Source organism: Triplophysa dalaica, chromosome 6 (genome assembly GCF_015846415.1).
Source record: "Triplophysa dalaica isolate WHDGS20190420 chromosome 6, ASM1584641v1, whole genome shotgun sequence".
In the NCBI taxonomy this organism is placed as follows: domain Eukaryota; kingdom Metazoa; phylum Chordata; class Actinopteri; order Cypriniformes; family Nemacheilidae; genus Triplophysa; species Triplophysa dalaica.
The window spans coordinates 20861288-20885506 of NC_079547.1; the positions used below are offsets into that span (position 1 = coordinate 20861288).

The 24219-nt window shown below is 37.9% G+C and overlaps 1 protein-coding gene across 1 annotated transcript in view; it reads right to left on the reverse strand.

Moving 5' to 3' along the window:
* Positions 1-19978, reverse strand: part of pdzrn3b (PDZ domain containing RING finger 3b) — a 73901-nt gene extending 53923 nt beyond the window's left edge. The window contains exons 1-3 of the mRNA XM_056751309.1: positions 19172-19978; positions 16297-16383; positions 14151-14258 (exon numbers count right to left, since the gene is read on the reverse strand). Of these exons, the coding sequence (XP_056607287.1) occupies positions 14151-14258; positions 16297-16383; positions 19172-19885 (909 nt within the window). The 5' untranslated portion in view covers positions 19886-19978. The remainder of the gene's footprint in view (positions 1-14150; positions 14259-16296; positions 16384-19171) is intronic.
* Between the last annotated feature and the right edge of the window lie 4241 nt (positions 19979-24219).

Here is a 24219-nt window from a genome sequence, read left to right on the forward strand (position 1 = left end):
AATTTCAAACCATCAATCTTATGTTTAATGAATTCCTTTAAAACTAGCCAATAAAACCTGCCTGATCATTTTCTAGTGTCTTACACCTCCGTTTTGATGTCTTATCAGCTTACCAAGCATGACTTCACCCTTCGCAACCTTGGAGAAAGTGAACGACAGGTTCCTGATTAAGTTTAATGTATTGAGCTAATCACCAGCAATGGTTCAGGGGCTTTAAGAAGCTTTCGTCTCATAGTCGAAACTAAGGAATATTCTGCCTCATTAACCAGAAGCCCAAGGTGCTTCACGTCAGCGTTTTTGTGTATATGTGGTATATAGCAAACGTGTGCAATTAATAAGCTTCATCCCAACGATCTCAACTGTAGCTGCTTCATTGAGCTTCTATCCCAAGGGTTTGCTCGCTCAATCTTTTTTTGCTCCCGTTCGTCTATTACCAGAGATCATCAGCTTTGGGAGCTGTGGAGATACGTCTATTAGCAGTTATGTGGAATGATAAGAGTAAAGGGATAATATTGTTGTGAGGGATTAAAAAAGAACCACATATGAAGGTTTAATTGAGGATCGACTGATGCTTGCTAGTGCTGCATTCTGTGCAAGTCAGATATGGGATGTTCACACTGATGTCTTTGACCTATGATCTTAAAACTATTGAAATGAACGTCGCACTGACGATTGCCAACAGAGAGGATTATTTACATTGTTACACACCTCTGCAAGACTTTGCTAAACGTGTTTTCTTATCATTGAGTGTTGAAAACTTTGACTCATCAGTGCATCTTATTTGTTTAATGCTGCCATGTTTGTGTGGCATCACTCACTTGCAAAACACACTCAATATAATCACAGTTTCCAAATAAGTCTTCGAGTAAAAAACCCGACATTCTAGTGGTGTTATATAGCAGTAAGTTGCAAACTCCAAGTCTTTCCAAGTCAAACGGCATGCAGCAGAAAATCTGAATGTTTTATTCCTATGCTACTATGAAAAATGTGAAAAAATAGCGGGTTATACGAAGAGAAATATTTTTCTTTATATGTCAGAATATGTGACTATGCACAAATGGGCCTGTAATGTGTGTGGGAGAGAATTCTGGGAAGAGGTACAGAGACATCTGGGAACGCAGAACTGTCAGGCCTAGATAATCCACGTGCAGACCTCTGAAGTTACACAACAGACCAGAGCCACCAGCAACAAGCCCATATGGGCTTTACATGGCCTACAAGAGCACAAAGACAACTCAAACGGCTTTGCACAAAAGTCCAGTTTTGACAGAAATACAGTTTGGGATTTATGTGAATTCAGCCACATGCAAAACGTATCCTATAATAATGTAAACCAAACACTCGGATCTTTGGAGACTGTTATCTGGAGACTCCAACTGTTATTTTTATAAATATTGAACATACACACATTTAAAGCTAAAAAATTCATTCACACTACTTTCGCTTGTTACCAACTTGAAAAAAAACCTTGTATACTAACGTATACAAATATGATTGATATGTTTCACCCCACTACTTTGTTTCAATACAAATTGTGTTAACACAGAAAAGAAAATCACTCCATGATTTCTGGCATTTGTTTCTGTGGACGTTTTCCATATGAGAATCTCAAGGTTGCATGATGCATCTCATACCTCATTAATCTGAAAAACACTTTTCCACAAGAAAGAAAATCTGAGCTACAGAGAAAACAATCCGAGTGTCTCTGTGAATTTTCTTGCCATTGGTTGGAATCCAATAACACCCACATATGCAAAAACAAAATGGTCTAGCAGGATTGCTAAAAAAAATGCTAAAATCTGCACAGATCCCCTCACGGTCACACCATACATTATGACTGAGCCGGGCCTGAATTGAAGTCGGTAGTCTGGATCCCCACAGCTCGTGAATCACATCATCTTATTCCTTGACCGCACATCACAGCTAGCACCCACATGCCACTGTGCGGCCAGAAAGTTAGCCTAGCATTACCTAAACGCAACCGTTTAACAAAGAACCACCTCTCATATTCCTAAATTACAGTCTCTTCTACTTACCAAGCCAGTCTGTGGGCTTCTATCTAATTGACTTCATGATAAACGAGACCATCGAACCACAAGCAAAACATTTCCAGGAGTCGCAAAAGTGTGTTTCACCCTCCTGACGGTCGCCAAATATTTCTAAAGGGCTTCAGTGGTCCTCCTAAGCAATTCTATGAAAATATATGACCTGGCAGATTACAAGTTCTGAAAAAGACTTTGCCACAATGGAATAAGTGAAACTTGCAGTAATGCCACGAAATTCACTATCCATCCAACTCTTGGTTTTGAATATACCTCGTTCCAAATCCGATACAATGATACAGAGTACAAAAAACCCTATGCCCAATGGAAGGACTGTCAAAACTAAATTTGGAAAATTTAACATTTATAGCACATCTTTGGTTAACATGAGTCAAAGACAGAACCAAAATCTTTCTTCTCCAGAGCACAAAAGAAGAACAACTTTGGCTATCATTGACTTTCACTGTATGGACACAAAACCACAGAGATATTTCTCAAAATATGATATTATGTTTTCCACATAAGAGTCATATTATATACAGTTTTTAAAAGGGATGCACCGATATGTAAATTTTGGCCGATAACCTCTATTTCTTTGATATTGGAAGCGGATTACCAATATATGGCCGATATACAGTGTCTACATATTAATATAAAATTCCATAAGACTGAAGTAAAAGCCAATACGTGAACAACCCTTTTTATTTGAAAACATTACCTGCAGAAAACAAGGTAACTATTAGTTCTCTTTTTTCCCCTGAGATTCATGTACCAAGCCTACTTTACACTTGTAACGATTCTTTAACCTCAAACTTTTCTTCAAAAGGAAATTATATTATAGATGTTCTTCCAGAGAAACCCAGAAAAATACACCTAATAGCCACATTTCTAACAGATCTAAAGACAGAAAGCATTCAGACAGCAGTCTGATTCAAGCAATATGCTTTTGTTCCGATAATTTACACATTCATACTGTACCTACATCCACAATGTTTTGCTAATACCAGTAAGGGAATGATCAAGACAGAAAGACAATACTGTACTGTATTTGAATGTGAGCAGCGTACAGCTGAAGAAGTTTAACCAGAGTAAATGATTTATCAGCTATAATATATCGGCCTAAATTTTGTATAACAAAAATTTAGGCCGATATATTATAGCTGATAAATCAAACCGATATGCTCAATAATTTATCATGGATCCCTAGTTTTTAAGCAACATGGTAAACTACCATTGCTTTAACTATGCATCTTTATGCCTCTCTTATACAGACATACCGCAAATAATTTTAATTAATTCATCAAGACCTTGAATCTAAAAGGTTCGTGATCAAGAAGCCGCTCGGCCACCATGTCAACTGATTACCCTCAGCATCATCAGGGCATGAAAGAAGCATGTGATCACACAAACCATATTCTCGTTCCTACCACAAACACTTTGGCCAACATTCCAAGGACCATACAACTTATTCCCTAAAACAGACATAGTCAGAACATGCAAGATGTTATTCTTGGTCTTTGAAAGCGTTGACAATCATCATCTATTCTTCTAAAGTGATCTTCATCCATTTCAAAACTGCGGTTTACTGTAGATACTTCAAATAGTGATTTCATAAAATGTCAGCACCATTCAATAAAAAAGTGTTCCTCAAGCTTTTCCAGGCCGCACACGCCCTTCTTATCATCGGCAATGCTCAAGTACCCGCATCATCCTGTCTGGCTTAAAAACTGGAGTTGCTTTAGCTGTGATATACAACTTGGCACAAGTACATTTTTACTTTATGTATAAGAAAAATAACAGATTTTAAACACAAGCCAGAATTTAAAAGATGGATGAAAATAAGAGATAATGGCCTAAACCAAATTGTTTAAAGATGATGTCAGCTTAAAAAGAGATTGTTTTTTATATATGTAAAAAGGACCCCAAACATGTATTGAAGTCTACATAAAACTAAAAGGACTTTTAAACCTTTCTATCAATAAGCCCAAAGAAAATGTATATTTACAACTTCTTGGCAAAACAAAGGACTAAAGACTAAAAGGAAAATAATTTCTTAATGCCTTGGATCTGAAAAAGCATTTCATAACTGCATTTGGGTTGAAAATACCTGCTGACTACCAACAAAACTTCAGGCTGTGTTCTGAAAATATAGCCACACACATTTTCCAACCTGCCAAAACAAAGACGCATGGACAGATTATGCAAGCCATCAGATAAACATTCTTACAATGTGAGCAGACGTTCGGAGAGAGACTTCAACAATGCCCTAATACCTTCCACACAGACCAAAGCATCACACATTTGGCTTTGATTGAAAAGGCCACAACCCGCTCTGGGTTTATTTGAACCCCGCACACCAAAATAATTAAAATCCTGACGTTCATACGAGGTCAGCCCTTGTGGCTTTAACTTATTTTTCCACGTTAAGATGTGAAAGTCAAAGCACAGATGAAAAACAGATTATCGTTCACTCCTTGGTCATCCGCATTAAAAACGTCCCACCAGAAAGTAAGCAAAGGGCCTTCAGAGAAGAATGTGGACACTGCGGTTAGGCACATCTGCTCGATGCAGGAAAGGTACAAGAAACAGGGTCTCGCTCTCCTCCTGTTTTCTGAACATGCATACCTTTCACCTAATTTCACAAGTGATTGAAAATATTCAAGTGATATATTCCAATACATTGAAATAAATAGGATTAGAGGAATTAAACGTGATGGTTGAGTGACGGACGCATCCTAATATCTTTCTAGAGATGTTAACCAACGATAACTTAACATCATCAGTGTAACCATTAAATGAAGCATCGGTCACATTTACAGTTAAATTGTATACTATACCTATAAAGTAAATGTGAGCATATGATGTGCCCATTTACAAGCTACTTCAAAGAATACCACAGTATCACCATAGTAAATAAACGAACAGCACTTAAAAAAGCAACTACAGTTCACTTAAAAGTTCATGACAGCATTTTTAATAACAGTATTGGTATTATAAGCACACATCAACACTACATCAGCACACACCCTCACTCTGCCAAGATCTTACACACCATGTTTGCACGTCTCAGCTCCTCTCACCATTTCAGAAAATGGGATTTTGAATCCGTTTCTGTCAATGACATTTGTGGTCTTTGTGGCTTAGTCTCATTGTATATTTCATGTGGGCATCTCTCAAAATTGATAAGATCAGAGGGAGCCTCTCTCGCTCCTATTCTATTGCTTATAAACATATTTCTGATAATAAATAGACTGAATGCAGTTCATCCACAGAATATTAAACAGACAAAAACTAATAAAAAATGAAGGCAGTGTGCAGGTCCTTGTTTAGGTATTGCTATATGGTTACGGGGGTGTTGTACATTGGTTGCAAAACAGTTATTCTGAATCTAGACATATTAAGACCCAAATAAACCTGTGAATATGTCCTATTGTGTGAGAGCAAAAATTTGGAAAACAAACTGTGGTATAATATATTATAAATATTTATATTAGATTTATATTAAAGATAGCATATAGCATTGTTAGCTTCTCCTCAATTTTTGATGTCACACCGTAGGACAAATGTACGGTTTAATAGTCAGCCACCCACATATACTGTGCATATATACACACACACACACACTTGAATGTATACATATATACACATTGGGCCATATCACAAATAAAACAGAACGAGTTTCTGGATGTGCTCAAGTTTAACACTTTGGACAAATAATTCTTCAAAGGTGTAGTCTTATACTTAACAAGCAATAAATGGTTCGATTGACATCCATTTGATAAAAAAAAGTAAAACACAGAAAGAAAAAGAGAGTGGTGAAAAGAGAAAAAGACAGACACGGAAAGAAATAGAGAGTGAGAAAGAGAGAGGGAAAAGGGAAGAAAGGAAAGAAAAGAAGGAGGGAAAAAGGAGCGAAGAGCAAGCTAGAAAGAAAGTAAGTGCTAGAGAAAAAAGGAATAAAAAGGACAGTGGTGCGGAGAAAGTGTGTTAGGCACAGAGAGAGAGAAAGAGAATCTACAAAAGACTGTTTGTCAGGCTGCCTGGTGTGTGAGAAACCTGATGCCTCTCTGCAGATGTGGTCAGGTTTATTTAACACCACCTACATAGCCCAACAGAACTCACTATATCCATTCGTATTCTGCTCCGCCCCGAATCATCCTCCTACAGCCCCTAAACCCACCTCCCACCATGACAAGCCACGGCCGCACTCTCAATCCATCTGTTTAATTTCTGACCCTTCCTTTCCTAAAACTCTCCAAGGTCTGGCACTAAATATAACCTCCCTTATGATGCAGCTGCACGGGGCCAAACTTCACCGTGAGGGCCCGTCTGCCTTCTCCATGTGAAGCCAGACAGGTTTTCCCCCGAGAGTATGAGACTTTGACCGAAGGCTCTTTTGTTTGCCTCTCGCTGACCCGCAAACCCAGAAGTTTATCCACGTCTACAGTGATGCCAAATCAAACATCGCAATGACTTTTTTTACACAGTAAGAGCAACACGTGAGGTTGAAGACAAATGAGAAAGAATGAATATAAATAATATGATCAAATTGCATTTGGAAAACTAATAAATTAAATCTTGACCACAGGGAGCTTCTCTAAAAGTCAAACTTTCTTTTTTGCAATACACATACAGAAGAATGTGCTGAATTTTATACTGAATTATTTGCTGCTTCTGCATCTTTGTCGCATCAAGTCAAAGAGATTTCTTTGTCGCTAAACTGAACGATGTAGGAACTCTACAACTCAATTGAGATGGTACATGTGCAAGTAAAACATCTCAATCAACAATTGAAAAGGGAAGCACACGGTAGGTCCACCAGGACGATGTGACTCAGGAATAGTGTATTCTGCTTGCACTCATTTGCATGAGAAGGGCACACAGTGGTAGCTGGATCTACTTTGTTTGCCGTGTGAAAGACCGTTTTCTCAAACGTCTCTTGAAAGGAAAGCTTGTCAGGATTGGAGTGAAGGAATTCTACGCCGACCCGTGATGTCTGGATTTAAAAGGAGTTTGATTATCAAGGCTTTCTCAACACAAAAACGGGGACCATCAAACTTGGACCAAATATGTGCCAAATGAGTTAAAGACATTTCAGTGGACTAATATTGACCTCAGTTAGAATACGAGGGCAGAAACACAAAGGCCTTGAAAAGATCAGTGCACATTTGTAGCTGTAGTCTACTACATTTTTTAAGTAGTGTGCTATATATTGCATTGTCAGTTCCAACAGCTAGCATTAGCGTTGGAAAATTATTTTATTTGCTACGTCAAGCCTGAAAGAGTACATGTTTAGTACAGGAAAGTTTTATATCTGCTGAGTGATATTCTACATTTCTATGATTTATGTCAGGAAATAAGACGTAAGTACTCATCAAGGTTCCTACAGAAATACTTTAATAACGGATTAGCATCTGAAATACAGTGAACATTTTAATTGCAGATTAAATTACAGTACAGGCGTTAAATGCATTTACGAGATGACTGTGGACGTAAGTCCATAAAAGCAAACAGGAGCGGCAAATAATACATTTACGACGCTGAGTTTTAAAACAGGAAGACGGCGTTGTTCATATGCACTCATAAAAATAGACGGCTTCATAAATGATCTTGACTCCGTTATACCATATTTGGCGAAAATCTCTGATAAACAACAGTTTCTTAAAGTATACTGAGATATTCTGCCACTATAAATTTCTAAATTCCTTTTATGAATAATAACTTAATAATGATTCTCCTATTCCTACTGATTTACAGTTACAAAGCCACAAGTTGAAGGGTCGCAAGTCAACGATTTCTCTTGGATTGCGTCTTGCATTCCAGATGGCTGAAGAAATCCTGAGCCTTAAAGCAGACTGTTCTTTTTCAACATCTACCACAGTTTCATGACACAGACAGGCAACGTTTTGCAGGGTCCTGCTGGGTGCACTGAGAGCGGGCCGTGATTAACAGACCCAGGGTCTGGCCTGCATTAAAGAGGGGAACTAGAAGGAAACGACTGGCTATTACCTCACGACTGTAGTTCTGCTAATCAGCCTATTAGCGTTTAATTGAGGGTAGTTCATTAGGGAGGCTTTAAGGGTGGGCGGCTTGCGTGGTTAACGGGGTCTGACTGTGAAAGCAGCTGGCAGGGCAACCTGAGATTGTTCTTACTGACGTGTTTACACAAGACTGCTGATTGATTGGAAAGACAATTAGGTTTAATGACACCTGCCCTTTCTCTGTCAAAACCCCCTTAAAGGCTAGAAATAATACCACTGACATTCATAAAAGCAGAAAAGGTTGCAGAACAAAACACAAGACAAATTTACGGTAGTAGGCTAAGACAGATTTTAAGTGCTTTTATTGATAACAGCTTCGCAGATCTGCATTTTGGTTTTAAAGGGATAGTTCACCCAAAAAATGAAAACTGTGTCATCATTAAGAAATAGATATTTTGATAAATGTTGGTTACCGAACAACAGTGGTACCCATCCACTTCTATTGTAGGGACACAAAACCAATGCAATGTCGGTTCGGTTACCAACATCCTTCAAAATATCTTTTGTGTTCTGCAGAAGAAAGTCATACAGTTTTGAAATGACAAGAAGGTGTGAAAATAATGACAGAATTTTCGTTTTTAGGTGAACTATACCTTTTAACTGACCATTAGCAATATATCAGTCAACACATTCACTAGCTCTTCCGACTGCCTTGTAAACAGACAAAGAACATTTCCTTCATAACGAAAAATTGAAAATTTTGTCGATGCCAACAATCAAGTGGCTGCACATTGACACGTTGCGCAACATGTGCAGTCCCAGTTCGCAGTCCTTCCCCTCTCCTAAAAGAAACTGTATGTATAATTGTATGACTTGAGTTAATAATGTAGAAAAGTATTTGTTAGCAATTTTGTGTACGCCTCATTAGTCATCATTAAGTTGCATTACTCTGGCATTATTTCGGCCACCCTGCTTTTGGCATTTGCCTTTGTATAAACAATACAAGTTACTAGTTATTACAATCCTAAAGGCAACCTTGTCCAGCATTACCTTCCTTTCCCTAACACAGGCATGCAAGCACGCACTTGCCGCACGGCTGTCCATCCACTTGCGGCCTTACAAAACAGAAATGGGACCAAAGTGCATTAATTCCATTGGCTTTGGCAGTCTCGGCCATCTCCACTAAGTTGTCTGTTCAACTGGTCCAGAATAGAGACAGAAGCACAAATCTAATAAAGTCCTCGACAAAGGCCTGCTTCTTGCAATAAGATGCCGAATAACATGTGACACCTCCCTGATTCTAAGTCAAAAATAACACGAGAAGCTTGTGACATTCCTCACTACAGATGACAAGTGTTGTGACATCTTAGTTGTGAGGAGATGAGGGTAGAGACTTGACTCTGGGGCCCCATGCTGCTTTGACATGACTTTGTCTCCCTTGGGAAAACTTCTTATAAGAATGGGGCCTCCGGCTTCAAAAATGTCCAAGTTGGCCATAAAGTCCAAAGGGGGGTGGATTAAGGTTAATGTCCTTTTCAATAGAGGTCATATTGGCTCCATTAAAGTGGTTTTTCAATGTTAAATCTACTGACTTACACCTCAGGGAATCAGGACATAACAAAACAACATATTTTTGTATAAAATATATTTTTGAACCATCAAGAACACAATTACACACAATTCTCATTACTGTGATGAAATATAATTTAATAGTACTGTCAGGTATGTTTTAATGAATCATGGTAGTATTTTTGTACATAACATTCAGATTAGAATATACAATTGTATTACAGTACTTGGTTACAAAAGTTATGTGCAGTATTTAAAATAAAATGCTGTAATAAAGCACTGTGAATGTAATTAAAATCTTCAATGCGAATAATGAGAATTACATATGTAAAACAAACAAATGCAAAAAACGTCCAAACCATCAAAAGCACTCCATTTAAACTCTAAACCTCTTCCTCCGAATGACCTTTCAAACATTTAGGACATCCTTATAAAACCAACTGCACATTTCTTGCATGTTTTGGACCTCTGGCCTACATTAGAGCTGTCTGATCAACTAGCTTCTTTTTTGTCACGAATAGACAAGAATGCTAACAACCCCCGGTTTGAAAGAACTGAGGAGTCATCCACATGCAAGTGTTGGGCCCCATCCCCTCAAGACTCTTCACATATCTTTTGAAGCTACCAGTCTATTCATGTTGCCACTCACCCCTCACGCCATTTAACGCCACATTTAATAGCGAGCGCACACTGAAATAACTGAAGGCACCGTTGGGTGTTAAGTGGCGCACTGTGGGTAACCTCACAGCTATATAGATAGTGATAAGAAACCAAAAGTGTTAGTAGAAAACTCCTGATATAATGGGTGTTCCTGTCATGGTTTCAATTCCCAGGGTACACACATACTAACAAAAAATCAATTGAATAAACTGAGTACTCATCTGATGAGTGTGCCCTTTAAGAGATTATAAAACAGCAAATAAAAAGTGCTTTATTATATTCACAATGTAACTTAAAATGATGTCACTGGAGAAGTCAAAACAAATGACAATCTTTATATCCTTAAGATCTACTCGATTCACAAGCTATATTACTGTACATTGCATTGTACTGCTTAAGAGACATTTGACATGTTGGATATGAACAACACTTCTGTTAATGTCGGTGCTCTTCCTTCACAGATCTTTCTTTCAGATGGCAAACACAGTGGTGCTTTTTTTAAAGTCTGGTTGTTGTTCAACCTCTGACCTTAGTCTGTTTGCAGGCTTTTACAAGGTGACATTTACAACCCCAGTCTATATCCATGACCTCTTCCTACCCCAACACCTCCAATGCTCTTCTGAACAGACCTGATCTACACTTGGACATCAAGAGACATGGTAATTCCTTGGTGTTCTAATGGAAATGCAATAAAAAAGAATCACTTATGGTTTTCAGGCACTAGGTTCAGACTAATCTTGAATTTGAAGTAAACATAAAACTGTATGAAGAATTAGCTCTTGTATCGTTTAGACTGTTTTGTCTATAATCTATAAATCAGCTATTTATAGGTCAATATTTCTGTAGCTTTGGCCCAATCTCTTAACCATAGCAAAATTAGCATTACATAAAAAAAACGTTTTTGAAAAATCCAAATACAAGACAGCAATTTTGTTCAAGGCAACCCAAAGCTGTAAAAACGTAATCACTTTTTAAGGCAGCCGTCTGGCATAAAGATGTTTCTTTACCACAAGCCTTGTGTTAAATCCGAATCCACCATATATCAAACCTTCGCAGGCGATCACGACTGCAAGCTATGTGCGAAAAGGTTCGAAAGAGTGTGGAGAGCAAACACGGCACCATTTAACATCTTTTTTATTACTAAATAAATGTCTCTGCTGAACAAGGCCACTATTCATTCCCAGAATCATTCAAACTTGCCTCTCTAGAACTGAACGAGAACATCTGCCATGACGCTTCGCCTTCAGACGTCTACGTAAAGATTTTAGATCTTTATGGATGTGCGACATAGACGCATAAAACCTCTTTAAGGATAAGACGGTGAAACGCTTTTTGACTTTCCAGATTCACTCGCAGTAAGATGTAAGCAATTAAATATTTTTCTTCATATAAAGTCGGGCAGTAAAATATATTCAAGCACGTTCATAAGAGCCAGATGATCCCTACAGCGTGTTGCTGGCAGAAATTTCTTGTGTTCTGTCAGTGATTCACTCAGCCCAGCTGCTGTCAGAAACATGTGCGTAAGGCATGTTGACTACCGCGATGGCCCCGGTCACCCTATGACACAAATTCGCATGCACCGCTAGGACACGCACTTGCTTGGATGATGACGCAAATCAGTGAAAGTTAGTCATCCGTGTGGGTCTCGTGTGAATGGTAAACAGCATGAAATGGACTCATCTGTGTTTGATGAAGAATATTTTTCACGGTTTTGAAAGAAATGTGAGCAGTGCATGCTCATTCAAAAGTCACTAAGGTGTTCTTTTCTAATATTTACATATTTTTAACATAAAGACCACTTCCAAAACGTAAACAATGCTGATCCAACGCTTGCCAAAAAACTTACCCTTTAATTTTTTTGAACACTAAACAAACGTTTGAACAAAATACAACCAACAGAACATTAATAACCAAATCAAAATGTTCATATCAAATATCTTTGAGATTTAACAAAAAAAAATGAAACCAGAAATGCTTCTGAACCAGTGTTTACATCTTGCAAAGTCTATATACTATTTATGTTATTATTATTATATTTTCATAATATATTAAAGCCTACGAAGTACCTATCTAAAAAATAGGTTAAAGGTGCTAAACCTCAACAGGACAGCTACATCACAGCACTCATCTGCAACTGCCAAAGAATACATATGGAACCATTTGCAAAAGAGGAGATGAGAGGATAATCCAAATGATGGATGGAAAACGCAAATGGGAGTGTTTGGATTTAGAGGGCTCTCCAGTCCACATGACTGTAAAGGATGGGACTACATGGTGTTGGCTTAGATGCGTGCAAAGAAGATCACAATAGCAACCAAACTGCTCCACCCATTTTGTATTAAGTCTTCCCCTATGATTAGATTTCTACAGAAAGTCATTTCTCAAGTCAACATAATTAAATATGTGATACCACCTAAGGCCCTAACGAAAACTATAATTCATGTTTCTGTCTTAAAAAGCACTACATGACCTCAGGTGTCAACCAGAGATAAAGCATCATTATAGCCTTTTATATGATGGAAAGATTATTAACATAGTTTTACAAAGTGTCAATAAATCACCTAAAGGAAACGTTATTCGCATGTACATATGATCCAAACTAACTGCACTGGGTGGGAAGTTTTTAACTGTAAATACTGTTATTCAATAGATTGACCTAGGGCTCAGTACCTCATGTACTGCTTCCAACCTCTTGAACGAATGCTGACTCACCCTAATTATTAAAACGAAAAAGAAAAAATGACTTTCTAGGTCTTGTGCCATCCTAGAGCAACATATATTTCTTTTGTTAAAGAAAGTAGTACTGTCACTGATAACCCTTCTCGAATATCGATGTATTGTTATACCGATAGAAAAGCAGAAATGTAGATGACGTCTACAAAAACTGCAAGGATCGCTCAAATTTCAACGTAAAGCAGCAGTTGTCACGCTAAATACACTTTTCCCCAAGTAAGTCACGCTTTACCCAATCTGGTTCTCATACGTCCTCCAACAGTGCCAGTTTACTGGTCTTGAGTCACTAGGCGCCGACTGCATTACTGTCGCCTTTGGAAGTTCAATCTATCCATTGTCTCAAGGGCTTACAGCATATCTGTACGACCAGCGGGATTTAAGACACTTATGTTTAGTGCACCACATGTGGCTGCTCTTAAAACCTAGTATACTTCCTTTTCTTCCCTTGAAAACATGAAATACTGCACATATTAATTTCAAACCACTAATTAATTTTACGACTAAAAAGTAATGCTGACAATTAATCTCAAGGGGGGGAAAATTTGCTGAAGGGTTGACGTGAAATCGGCCATTCCTATGAATGAAAATATTTACATAAACTTGGCTAAACAATCATAAAGCCCAAGGCCATATTTATAACACGCTACAACGAATTCAATGCATCCGTTGTTACACATTCCTGCAGCTATACAAGTAACCTTTGTACAACTGGGTTTCTATACACCGTCAAAAGTGAGCACCGGGAAAGCTTGGCCTTTTAAAAACAGTCAGATGTTGTTCAGGGGTAAGAGAGAACATTTTGACCCATTGCCAGCCAGGAAGGATTCCTTCACATGTCAGTAAACGACATTTACCAAATTACATTGAACAACCAAATGGTGATTTTCTGCTCTGGTTTGTTACACATTCCACTACAAGGCAAACACAAAAAAAACTCTTCCATGTAAATCTGAGTTTATAACAGCAACAGCGACGATGATCAAACTCCATCCAAGCAAAACCTCACAGTTCCAATCCAGCTCTGCATCTTTAATTTGAACATCTAATAAGCTCCTTCTGGCTGCGATTGCATCACAGAATTCTGCTATCGGCGTGCACCGGAAAAATACTTCTGCCAAGAAAACGTTGCATGTCACGCAGTAAGGCTTAAAACACAGGCTTTTACCTCCATTATCCTGTCATGGATCTGCAATCCCCCTTCCTTGTCCGCCGGGCCGTTCTCCACAATCTTCGACACAAAGATTCCTTCATTTGAAGTGCCATCTTTATTATCCTGCAATCCAACAGCAAGTCAGAAAAGTCAGACCAATAAAATAAATCCGGACCAAATGGAGAAAAATAAAATAAAAACAAAACTGGCAAAATAGGATATATATACGCAGATGTACAGCTGACTTGTTAAATAATACAGGGACAAATAAGATTACGCAAGATCACTACTTTAACACCTTCTCCCTTTAAGACAAAACATTCAAAACAACTGTTAATTGTTTGCAGGTGCACAAGGTTTGCAGGTTGTGTAGCTCTACTGTAAAGACACTGTCAAATATTGAGTTCGTAAAACGTTTTAGCTGCTAACGTGTGACTGAAAAGTAAAAAATACATGTGGGAAACTATTCAGCATTCCTTGTATAAAAATATAACCAGGACAGGAAGGTAACAGCAAAGCCTACAGCAAAATGTTGATTGAACCACATCAAACCACATTAACCCTGCGCCATGTTGTGCGACACTGTGCTGTAATTTTTAATGGAATGCTTGGGAAACCACAGGAAGTCCAACTGTGAACTCTGTAGTTAATTACTATAAAAATCCTTTCCACTTCCCATATCACAAAAGCAACAACATCCTTGTTTACCACAGCATTACATCCCCAAGAATCACTTGGTTATTCCAGACCTGACTGTACTATGATGCCCACGTACAGTATGCAGCAAACTACGAGGGCAGAACTGAAACCATTATCTGATATAGACTTTTCCAGAAACAATACATGCTATGCTAATTTTAAAGGGTTCATATGGCGCAAATACATGTTTTTCAGTGTCTTAGGTGTGTTATAAGTTGCCCATGCATGTATTAGACACGTAAAATTGCAATTATTTTACTTATTTACTCATACCTGCCTGAAACACCTTGTGTAACCACACCCCCACAAATCTACGTCCGTTCGTGGTATAATTTGACTAAGACCGCCCAAATGTATACGCAAGTAAGGTGGGCATACCTGTCAGTACCATTGCTTTGAATCCTGATGTTTCAAATATGGTAAGAGGCGTTACATTTCCCTCAAACACTTGGAGTATTTGACCAATCATTACGCACTGGTTAACTGGCCAATCATAGCACACCTTGTTTTTAGAGCGATGAGCTCTGTATGTAATCTGCGCGTTTCAGAGAGGCGGGGGAAAGAGTAGACACAAACATGCACAGAATGTGGAAAATAAAGCTTTTTTAACCTTAAATTATGTTAACACATTGCATTACATCTTTAACAAACTATATATTCGTTTTAGGTCATATGCCTCCTTTAATTTTAACCATTGTAAAACTTAGCAATTTTGCTGTGTTTTGCTGGGCTCTTTATTTTAAGTATGCCTATAATACCTTACAATGAAGCCTAGGTAGGCAGCTTAATAGGTTTTAAACAGAGCTTTGGTCTTTTAAGCAGACAGGTCAGGTGCCATGTCAACCATTTGCTAGAGAGGGGTCATGGCCAGGTTGAAGTAGTTGTACAGTTGCTCAGAGACATCGCCATTTGTGTAACACTTATTAGTGTCTGACCTCTTCTACTCATGTTAGCAGAAACTTGTCCAATACTAAACCTTTCAAAATTTGTGTCGAGGCTACATCTGGATCTTCGAAAATGTCTTGGAAACGTTGCTGTTTTAATAGTTTCCCCTCCAGAAGGTTTCACTGCAATGGTCCGGTTTGGGGTTCTAAACTGCGTCACATTTCTATTTTAGACAAACCACATACAACCACATCAGAAAGGGTTTGGTCCTCATTCACACTGATATGGACACCACAACGACTAGGGTGGACCTAAGTGGCCAGTGTATACTGTATACTGCTTTCTTTAATTTTTTGTTCTGAAGCAACACCACACATCATTCATTTGTCAATGCTATAGCGATACTGTGCAGTTTATCAAGAGTTCTGTGTTGTATTTTTGTTCTGCTTGTAATTATACAGTAGGTCATTTAAAAACTGTGCGAGGCATTGTTCTTCCCATGTGTAATGCAGAGAAATGTCCACTGTCGAAACAGAAGATCAAAGGGAGCCCAAAGAAGATGCAAATCTAGACTTACTGTACATGGTCTTCCTCCAACAATATTGAATCCTAAAGATCCAGACTCCCGACGGAGAATAACGGTGACATTTTTGGTCTCTCCACCCTAAAAAAAAGAGACAACAGTTAAAGTTTTGTTCACATTGGACACAAACTGATTTGGTTTCATCTCAGAAAATATTTTAAGCATTTATGCATTTACTGAATACAAAACCGCTTTCATTTATTCACTACATAGTCACCAAAACAGAGTTTACTATATGAGTATAGTGACTGAATATGACAGTATCTGGAAACTACAGATTTTTTAACTACAGATGACAATATTGCACTTTGCATAATATTCATTTGTCATGTCTTTTCAGACCTGCCTGTTTAAACTGAGGCACATTCCAAAAAAATAAGATTTTAATAAGATTTCAAACCGCATATGGATGCGGTTTGGATCTTGTCTGAAAACATATGATTTTATGTGGTTATGTTCAGACAAAAACATGAACGGATCAGAAAAACTGACATTTTTTTTTGCCTTTGGGAATAAAGCCTCTTAAGACCCACTATTTTAGACATAGCTGTCTTGAATTTAAAACATACAATAGAAAAAAATCCATAAAGATCCAAACCAAACACTGAATTCCCATCTAGAAATTGAACTCATCTGAACATCTAAGCTGCAGGCATTTCATAACTGAATCTTCAGGACGTGTGTGTAGTTTTTAGCCCGAGGTCTTAAATTATCCCCAGGTATTAGGCTTTACATTTAACTGTTACCAAAAGTGGTGTACGAGCACAAGTACGGAGGTGCACCTGTTAGAGTCATTAAAACATGTCCTGCTATCTACATCATTCTTGAGAGCTTAAAGCATCTCGGGACAGGAGCTGTCAATTGACCGGTGGCTTTAAGGGTTAAGGCCTTGTTCCCTGTTCATTGGTGGCATGTATTAATACATTTGCACCAAACAGCTCTCTCAACAGATGAACGTCGGAACGCGTAGAACCGAATGGTGTCAGCTTTTTATCTCCTGCTGAAAAACACGAACGCAGCTGTCATTTCTGTGTGCCACAGCATACAGTGTCTAAATATAATACAGACATCAGTGGCACGTACAGTGTCCCCTTTACTATCTTTGCTGGGTGTATGCAACGGATGTCTCCAACTGAGGAATGCACCATACAGAAGCAGGTCATAGGAACAAAGCTCATAATTCCATGAGAAACAATGTCCATAGAAGGTATTGACACCCCTTAAAATAAATATGGCAGTCTTTTGCCATAGTTATTCATATTCAAGGACTGGAACTAACTAAAGTAAAAAAATGCTTGATGCAGACATGCTCCAGAATTGATACCAAATCTAAGTGGTGTCACTTTTTCCTTGAGAGCAGCTGGATCAACAGGCCAGCGTTCAGCAGACAGGTCCGATCCTGCATTTGTAAGCTCCCCATCATCACCCTCCTTTCTCCAGCTCCGCAGCCGCCTTAACTCACTTGACCGATGAACCATGTGATGGGAATAACAAGAGAGAGACTACATTCCCCAACAGGAAGGCAGTCACTGGTACATCATTTGGGGCCCGTAAACATGTTCACTCAGTGGGAGATTTAAGATTGTGTGCTTCCCTATAGAGCGGTTGAGTAAGGTTATCTGTCTCATTCTGTAGAGACTGCAATTTTCAATGATCGTGTCCTGAGGTGAGAACATGTTACAGCTAACACAGGCCGAAGAATCTCACATCTCTTATGGAACATATAGCAGTAACAAAAGCATTTTTTGCCATGTGTAACATATAATATCATGGCATTACCATAATATTACCATGTTTTTGAACAAGTATTACAGCAGTACCATGATAATAAGACAAAAAATGATAAACTCTATTACAAATACGTTAAAACATCAGCCGTTTACTATTAAAACCACATTAAAAAAATCATTTTGTGGTGTGTTTTGTGCCTTTTCAGTAAGATGTAATGGCGTTCTATTGGTTTGTAGCTGCCAGTATTAACACATTACCACCAGTAGAGACACAAAGAGCCAAACAGTTTCCATCGGCCTAAAACCCAATTCCCAGTATACCATTACATCCATTAGAATTAAGGTGATGGTTTCTATTGTGTTCTCAGCACATGTTTCAGTATCATGATATCTTCATGATATTCTATGAACTAGAAGAACTAAAGCTTTGTACTATGACAAAAAAGCTAGAATGTACTCATCGAGTTTCTATTTTATTGTTAAAGTCGGACATTTTTTGTAAAAAAATTGTAAAGCCAGAACTATTTGACCATAATATTTACCTAATTGTTCTTTGCTGAAACAACGCAGAACATATGCACTGCATATCAGGCCTGTTTACACCTCAGGTGAGCGCGTCGCGTCTTTCACGGTTATCGGCGGAATCCACGTCACACGCCGGCGACCAATCACAAACTTCTCTATGACCTGACCGAAGCGTTCACATTATTATCACTGGGTTGTGTAGTATCATCAGGCTCTAATCTCAACAAAATGTCTCACTAAATCTAAGTCAATAATATTACAGCGATTGAGTAGTGTTCCATAAGGATTAAAAGCACATTCAACTGGTCCTAGAAGGCAAATATTACCGAAACAAATCTTTGTGTCAACTTCAAGTTACCGAAATCTCGCCATGATAAGAGTGCAACACAACTTATCGCAGCAACGATCCGCCCAAATACCATAGAGACCACGATTATTTACACAAATATAAACACATTCATCTTCAAACAGTTCAAGACACTTTTATTTAGCTCTATCGATATGACGTATCATGTCAGTGGCTAACACAAAGTTGCCATACATTTCGTATTTTAAGAAAATATGGTTAGCAACTTTCTAAGGAACTATAATGTTAGCATCATTAAAAGTCCTACCTTACACGACGGAGAAAGACTCTTGGACAGCGAGTCAATTCTGGCGCTGTATTCAGTGAACTTCTTCTGGTATTTCAGCGCAGTCATCTGAAGCTCGTTATGCACCGCTGACAGCTGAGCCAGGAGCGATTTCTCTCTTTTACCCGACTTAAGGGCTTGTTTTTTCAGCTCCTTATCAAGGCTGACCACTTTCCCCTGCAGCGCACCGTTGTGCACTCTTAGGGCTTTCAAACAGCAGTGGTTGTTTAACTTTTGCTCCTTGTGCGTGAGCATCAATCCGCATCCGCTCTCGCATATACCGACCGCTCTGTAATCGCAGGACTCGCGCATGTGTGCATCCATATCTTTAAGGTTCAGTACCTCGTTGCATCCTTTATTCCTACATTTGGCAGGGGAATAATCGCACATCTCCGCGTGCTCCGCCAGATGCTGCAGCTTGACGATCTTCTCGCAGCCCCGCGAGTGATTGTCACATTTGATTTCTAACTTTAATATTAAGTTTTTGAGAGGAAGAACGTGGTTGAGCTCTTTGGTGGAGATCCGTTGGCATTTGACGGGGCAGCTGCTCTGCTGCACGACCCACGGCAGCACGCAGCCGGCGCAGAAGACGTGACCGCACGGGGTAGTGAGCGGGTCCTCCAAAACTTTATTGCACAAGTTGCATTTGAAGTCCGGGTCCACGGCACCGTTAAAACGATCCAACTCGAATCCCATTTTTGTGAAAGTAAAATCCAACAGAAGCAGGGCGCCCGCAGAATAACAGGGGTTTAAGTCATTAGAAGAGCTCGGAGCAACTGTGTAGAGTACGAGCACTTCTACTGACTGATCTAATTGCCTGAGACTTCCTATGGGGGAGAGAAGTGCTTCACATTTGGGTACCGTAACGATCGGAGGAGATGCGCACGCGACAAGGTAACTTGTTCTAAATAAGTTTAGTAGAAACATTCGAAGGCGCACTTACAAATACATGCGTGTCTTTGTAAAATGTAAAAGAAAATGTTATTTAAGCGTACGAAACACCTAAGACATTACACAGTTTGTTAGGGCTTATATATAAAGAAATAGATGTTTTCATGTCCTCAAATTCCACTTGGTTCAATATTTTGTTTATAACATACATTTGAAATACTAGCTTAAATGTGCAAATGCTTTTTGGATAATATCATCAGTTACTGTATAACACTTAATTCTCTTTTAAAAATACACTGAAAAAGAATCACCCAGAAATAATTATTATTATTGTAAAAAATAATATTTTAATGATAGTTTCTGGGTAATTATTTGTGTGTGTGTTTTATGATGAAGATAATAATATAATATTCTTATTATATTTGAACAATATTATATTTTTACATTTTCTATGCATTTGGCAGACGCTTTTATCCAAAGGGAAATACAGGAAAGCGTTTTATTTATTTAGCGCTTTAAATATTAATAATGAAAATATTATTAATACATTTTACATACATTTCATTAACTCTCCCTTTTCTGTGTGTATTTCTCTAACAATTGTTGGGTCTTTGTAGCACTTTTCCTAAGTATGCCACTAAGTTGAATCGCTTCATTTTTCTCTTCACTTTTGTAAATCCGATGAAAGCATCTGCTAAACGCCCAAAAGTAAATAAAGACAAATCTGTGTGTGTGTGTATGTTATTATACAGAACAGCTGAGAAACTCAAACAAGCTTAAATCTCAAACCCTAGAAGCCCAAAAGCTTATTATTCTTCACATACTTCCAGTCTGCATGAGTGGCCAATGATGCTGTTTAGGGGCAAATAATCGTCTGTTTGAACGGTTCTCTAAATGCAGTAAATAGAAGCTTGTGAGCGTATGATGTGCCTAAAAATGTGTATTTGTTGAGTGTATTTTGTGTGTAAAGAAACCTGGAGCTCATTTAAATAAAGACAATTTTCCATCACGGTAGGAAGCACCATTGTCATAAAAGCATTTGAATTGTAAATGATGAGATCCAAAGACTGGGTCACTGACAGCGTGCATTGAAGGAAGGCCTTTGGTTCGAGGCTAAACTAGTTTTGTGAGCAGTGTCCATTTCTCTTCTTTTTAAGAAGTCTGAAGATAGAAAATTCTTTCATCAATATATTCGGCAAAATCAAACTCCATTGTTGGGTTGTAATTGGAGCAATCTGAACCACATGTGCTTAATTAAATAACAGTTCCTTCAAGTTCATAAGAGACTCCGGGGAAAACTAAAGAATAGAGAAAAATGGAACACGCAAATTGCAATCAGGCATAAAGTCCAAACCTTTCTCTTGTCATCTGATGGGAGAAAGTGGGCAGTTCAGAGAAACAAGTGACTGCCCTGTGATTTGATATTAGCGCTGAAAGAAGATTTAAGTAATCTAATTGTTACATCAAAGAGGTCATAGATATTGAATCAGCATGGGCAAATTTAGCAAATTTTTTCCCTATTCGCTAACCTTAAAATTAAAAAGTCTGCAACATCAAAAACGTTGTTCGTGTAAAGGAATTAAAGAGCTCCTATTTCATACAATGGAAGTAAATGGTGACCTGAATATTAATAATAACTACTTTTAATAAGTAAATGTGCTGATTTTTCACACGTTTAATACACTTAATATACTACTTAATATAACCAAATATATTTTTTATACTTATTCATGGTGTCTCAAAATAGCACAGTTAGACATTCTTAAGTTTATCTTCAGAAGTACTAAAAACATTTTTGTAAGTACAAAATGAGTGCACATGTTAGTGTATTATAGTGCACTTTTCTTTCATCTGGAAGGAAAGAAGTCAAATTTGTTCAGAATGACAGAAGGGTGAGTAAATAATGACAGAATCATCATTTTTGGCCGAACTGTATACAAGTACAGCTCTCCTTCATTAATCTTCATTTGTCCCACATTTTCACTGGAAAACTGTCAAGAATCTGACAGGGGAGAACTTGAGTGTAACGTTAAGCCAGGAAAACATTAACCTTGATGCAGTATTATTTATGCCTTGACCTTGATTTAACCATCTCAAAGTTAGTCTTCCAATACGTAATGCGACCAGATAATTACATTACGAATGCAGAGTTTAGATACACATCATTACTTGAAAAAGATCGTTGTAACATTAAACGTGCAAAGTAAACAATTGTGCATTTACTTAACATATTCTTTGTAAATTAGGAAAGTGTTTATTTGTTGGCTGTGGCACAGGACTCAAATGACTTCCATCAAGCTATGCTACGTTAAAAATAAAAATCAACTGTTCCATTTAAGACTTGATCCGGTTCTTAGATTTCAGGCTGAATTGGGGGTTACTGAACCATTTCTCACGCTCTACATTTGCTCCGTCTTAGCCCAGATGTCACCCCACCCTTCTACATCTATTGCCCTTTTCATTTAATACAGTTTAAAGTCAAATGAGACACTTGTTTAATATTAGTGATTTAGCTAACTTTTTAGTTGTTTTGACAGTTTAAAACATTATAAGATACCAAGAGCTTGGAACGTCTAGTGGATTTTGAATGCCCTAATCAAAATACATGTATTACATCTTTTCATACTGAAAATACAGTATAAAATTAATTTTGAGACAACATTTTTGGTTAGCTGGCATCAGTATGCTGACCCCTTCTTTATTGAAAACAGAAAATCTTTGAGTGCTTTTTATTATTTTTAAATAACATTCAGACAATTTAAATGATTGAAAATCAATTGCTTTAAATCCTCTGAAATCCTTTCATGATTTCTTGGACATGAATGGGATTCTTCCCAAAATAATGTCATCATTTACATAATACATACGTTTTGCTAAACATCAGCGGGTATTGAAGGACATTAAACTCAGTAAATTATGACATGGTTTTCATACTTAGGCAAACTATCCCTTTAATTGCTTAGAAAAGCATTGGAAAGTTCAAGTTTTACATGAATACCGCTTTTACTATTCTTGATCAACTTGTCATTTTCGTTCGCAACACATAGCTAAGAGGATGAATACCTGTGGAAAGCTCCCACTTTAAACAAATTCAACCCCCCCAAAAAACTTTTCAAGACGCCGTCAGTTGAAAGAAAGCTTCTTGAAAAGATCCCGTATATTAAATTCACTGTCTATAAAGTTTAGGGTTGTAATCTCTGTTCTTTGTTCGACTGATGCAGGGACAGAAAATCTACATTTTCAATACATGAGGGTTTTATTTGTAGCTTTGGAGCACAGCCATACTGCAGTCAACACCGCTCTGATATAGTGACAATAAGACAAGTCCATGAGGGCAATGCGGGGTTGTGGGATCTTGCAAAGACTAATTGCTTTTTTGAGATACACTTTCATCCTATTATGATTGTAAAAGGCAATGAGTGAAACATGATATGGTAAAGCTAGTTCTTATTTCCTAAAGCATTTTTATATATTATCATATTCATATTTCTGTTTATTGTAAACACAGAGGTTGCATATTGTCAATGTCCTTTTGAAACCACATACAGTATGTACTGTTTTTTAGGAAATTGAAAAAAAAACTTTTTAAATGATTACTGTGTTGTCAAAGTTGACAATTTGTTATTGTTCAGATATTTGATAATTTGGTATATGTGACTAATAAAAATGATTAAGGGCAAAAAAAAAGGAGATAGTCCACGAGGTTTCAGAATAATATGATATACAGTGAGGTCCAAAAGTCTCTTTTGTATTTCAAGTTTGTATGGACGCAACAAGATTGTACAAAATCCGGAAAACGTCTTTTACATTAGAATGACTTACATAAAGAATGCCCTAGATTTTCAATTTGATCCCAGACTTTTGGACCATTAACCTTCAAACCCACTTCAATCAAGGTTGTGACTCTTTCAACGTATGTTTCAAAACCATGAATGTTCACACACTCACAAAATGTGTCGGAAACCGTGCATATATTTGGGCTCGCCTATGGTCATGTGCATATATGCGTAGACATATGCATGTTTGTTTGCTCATGTGTGAGTACCGTTCCACATGCCCACATGAGGCATCATGTGAAATTCAGTTGAAAGCAACTGTACTTAGTTATCCATTCGTTTCATTTTATTAGGTCTGTGGCC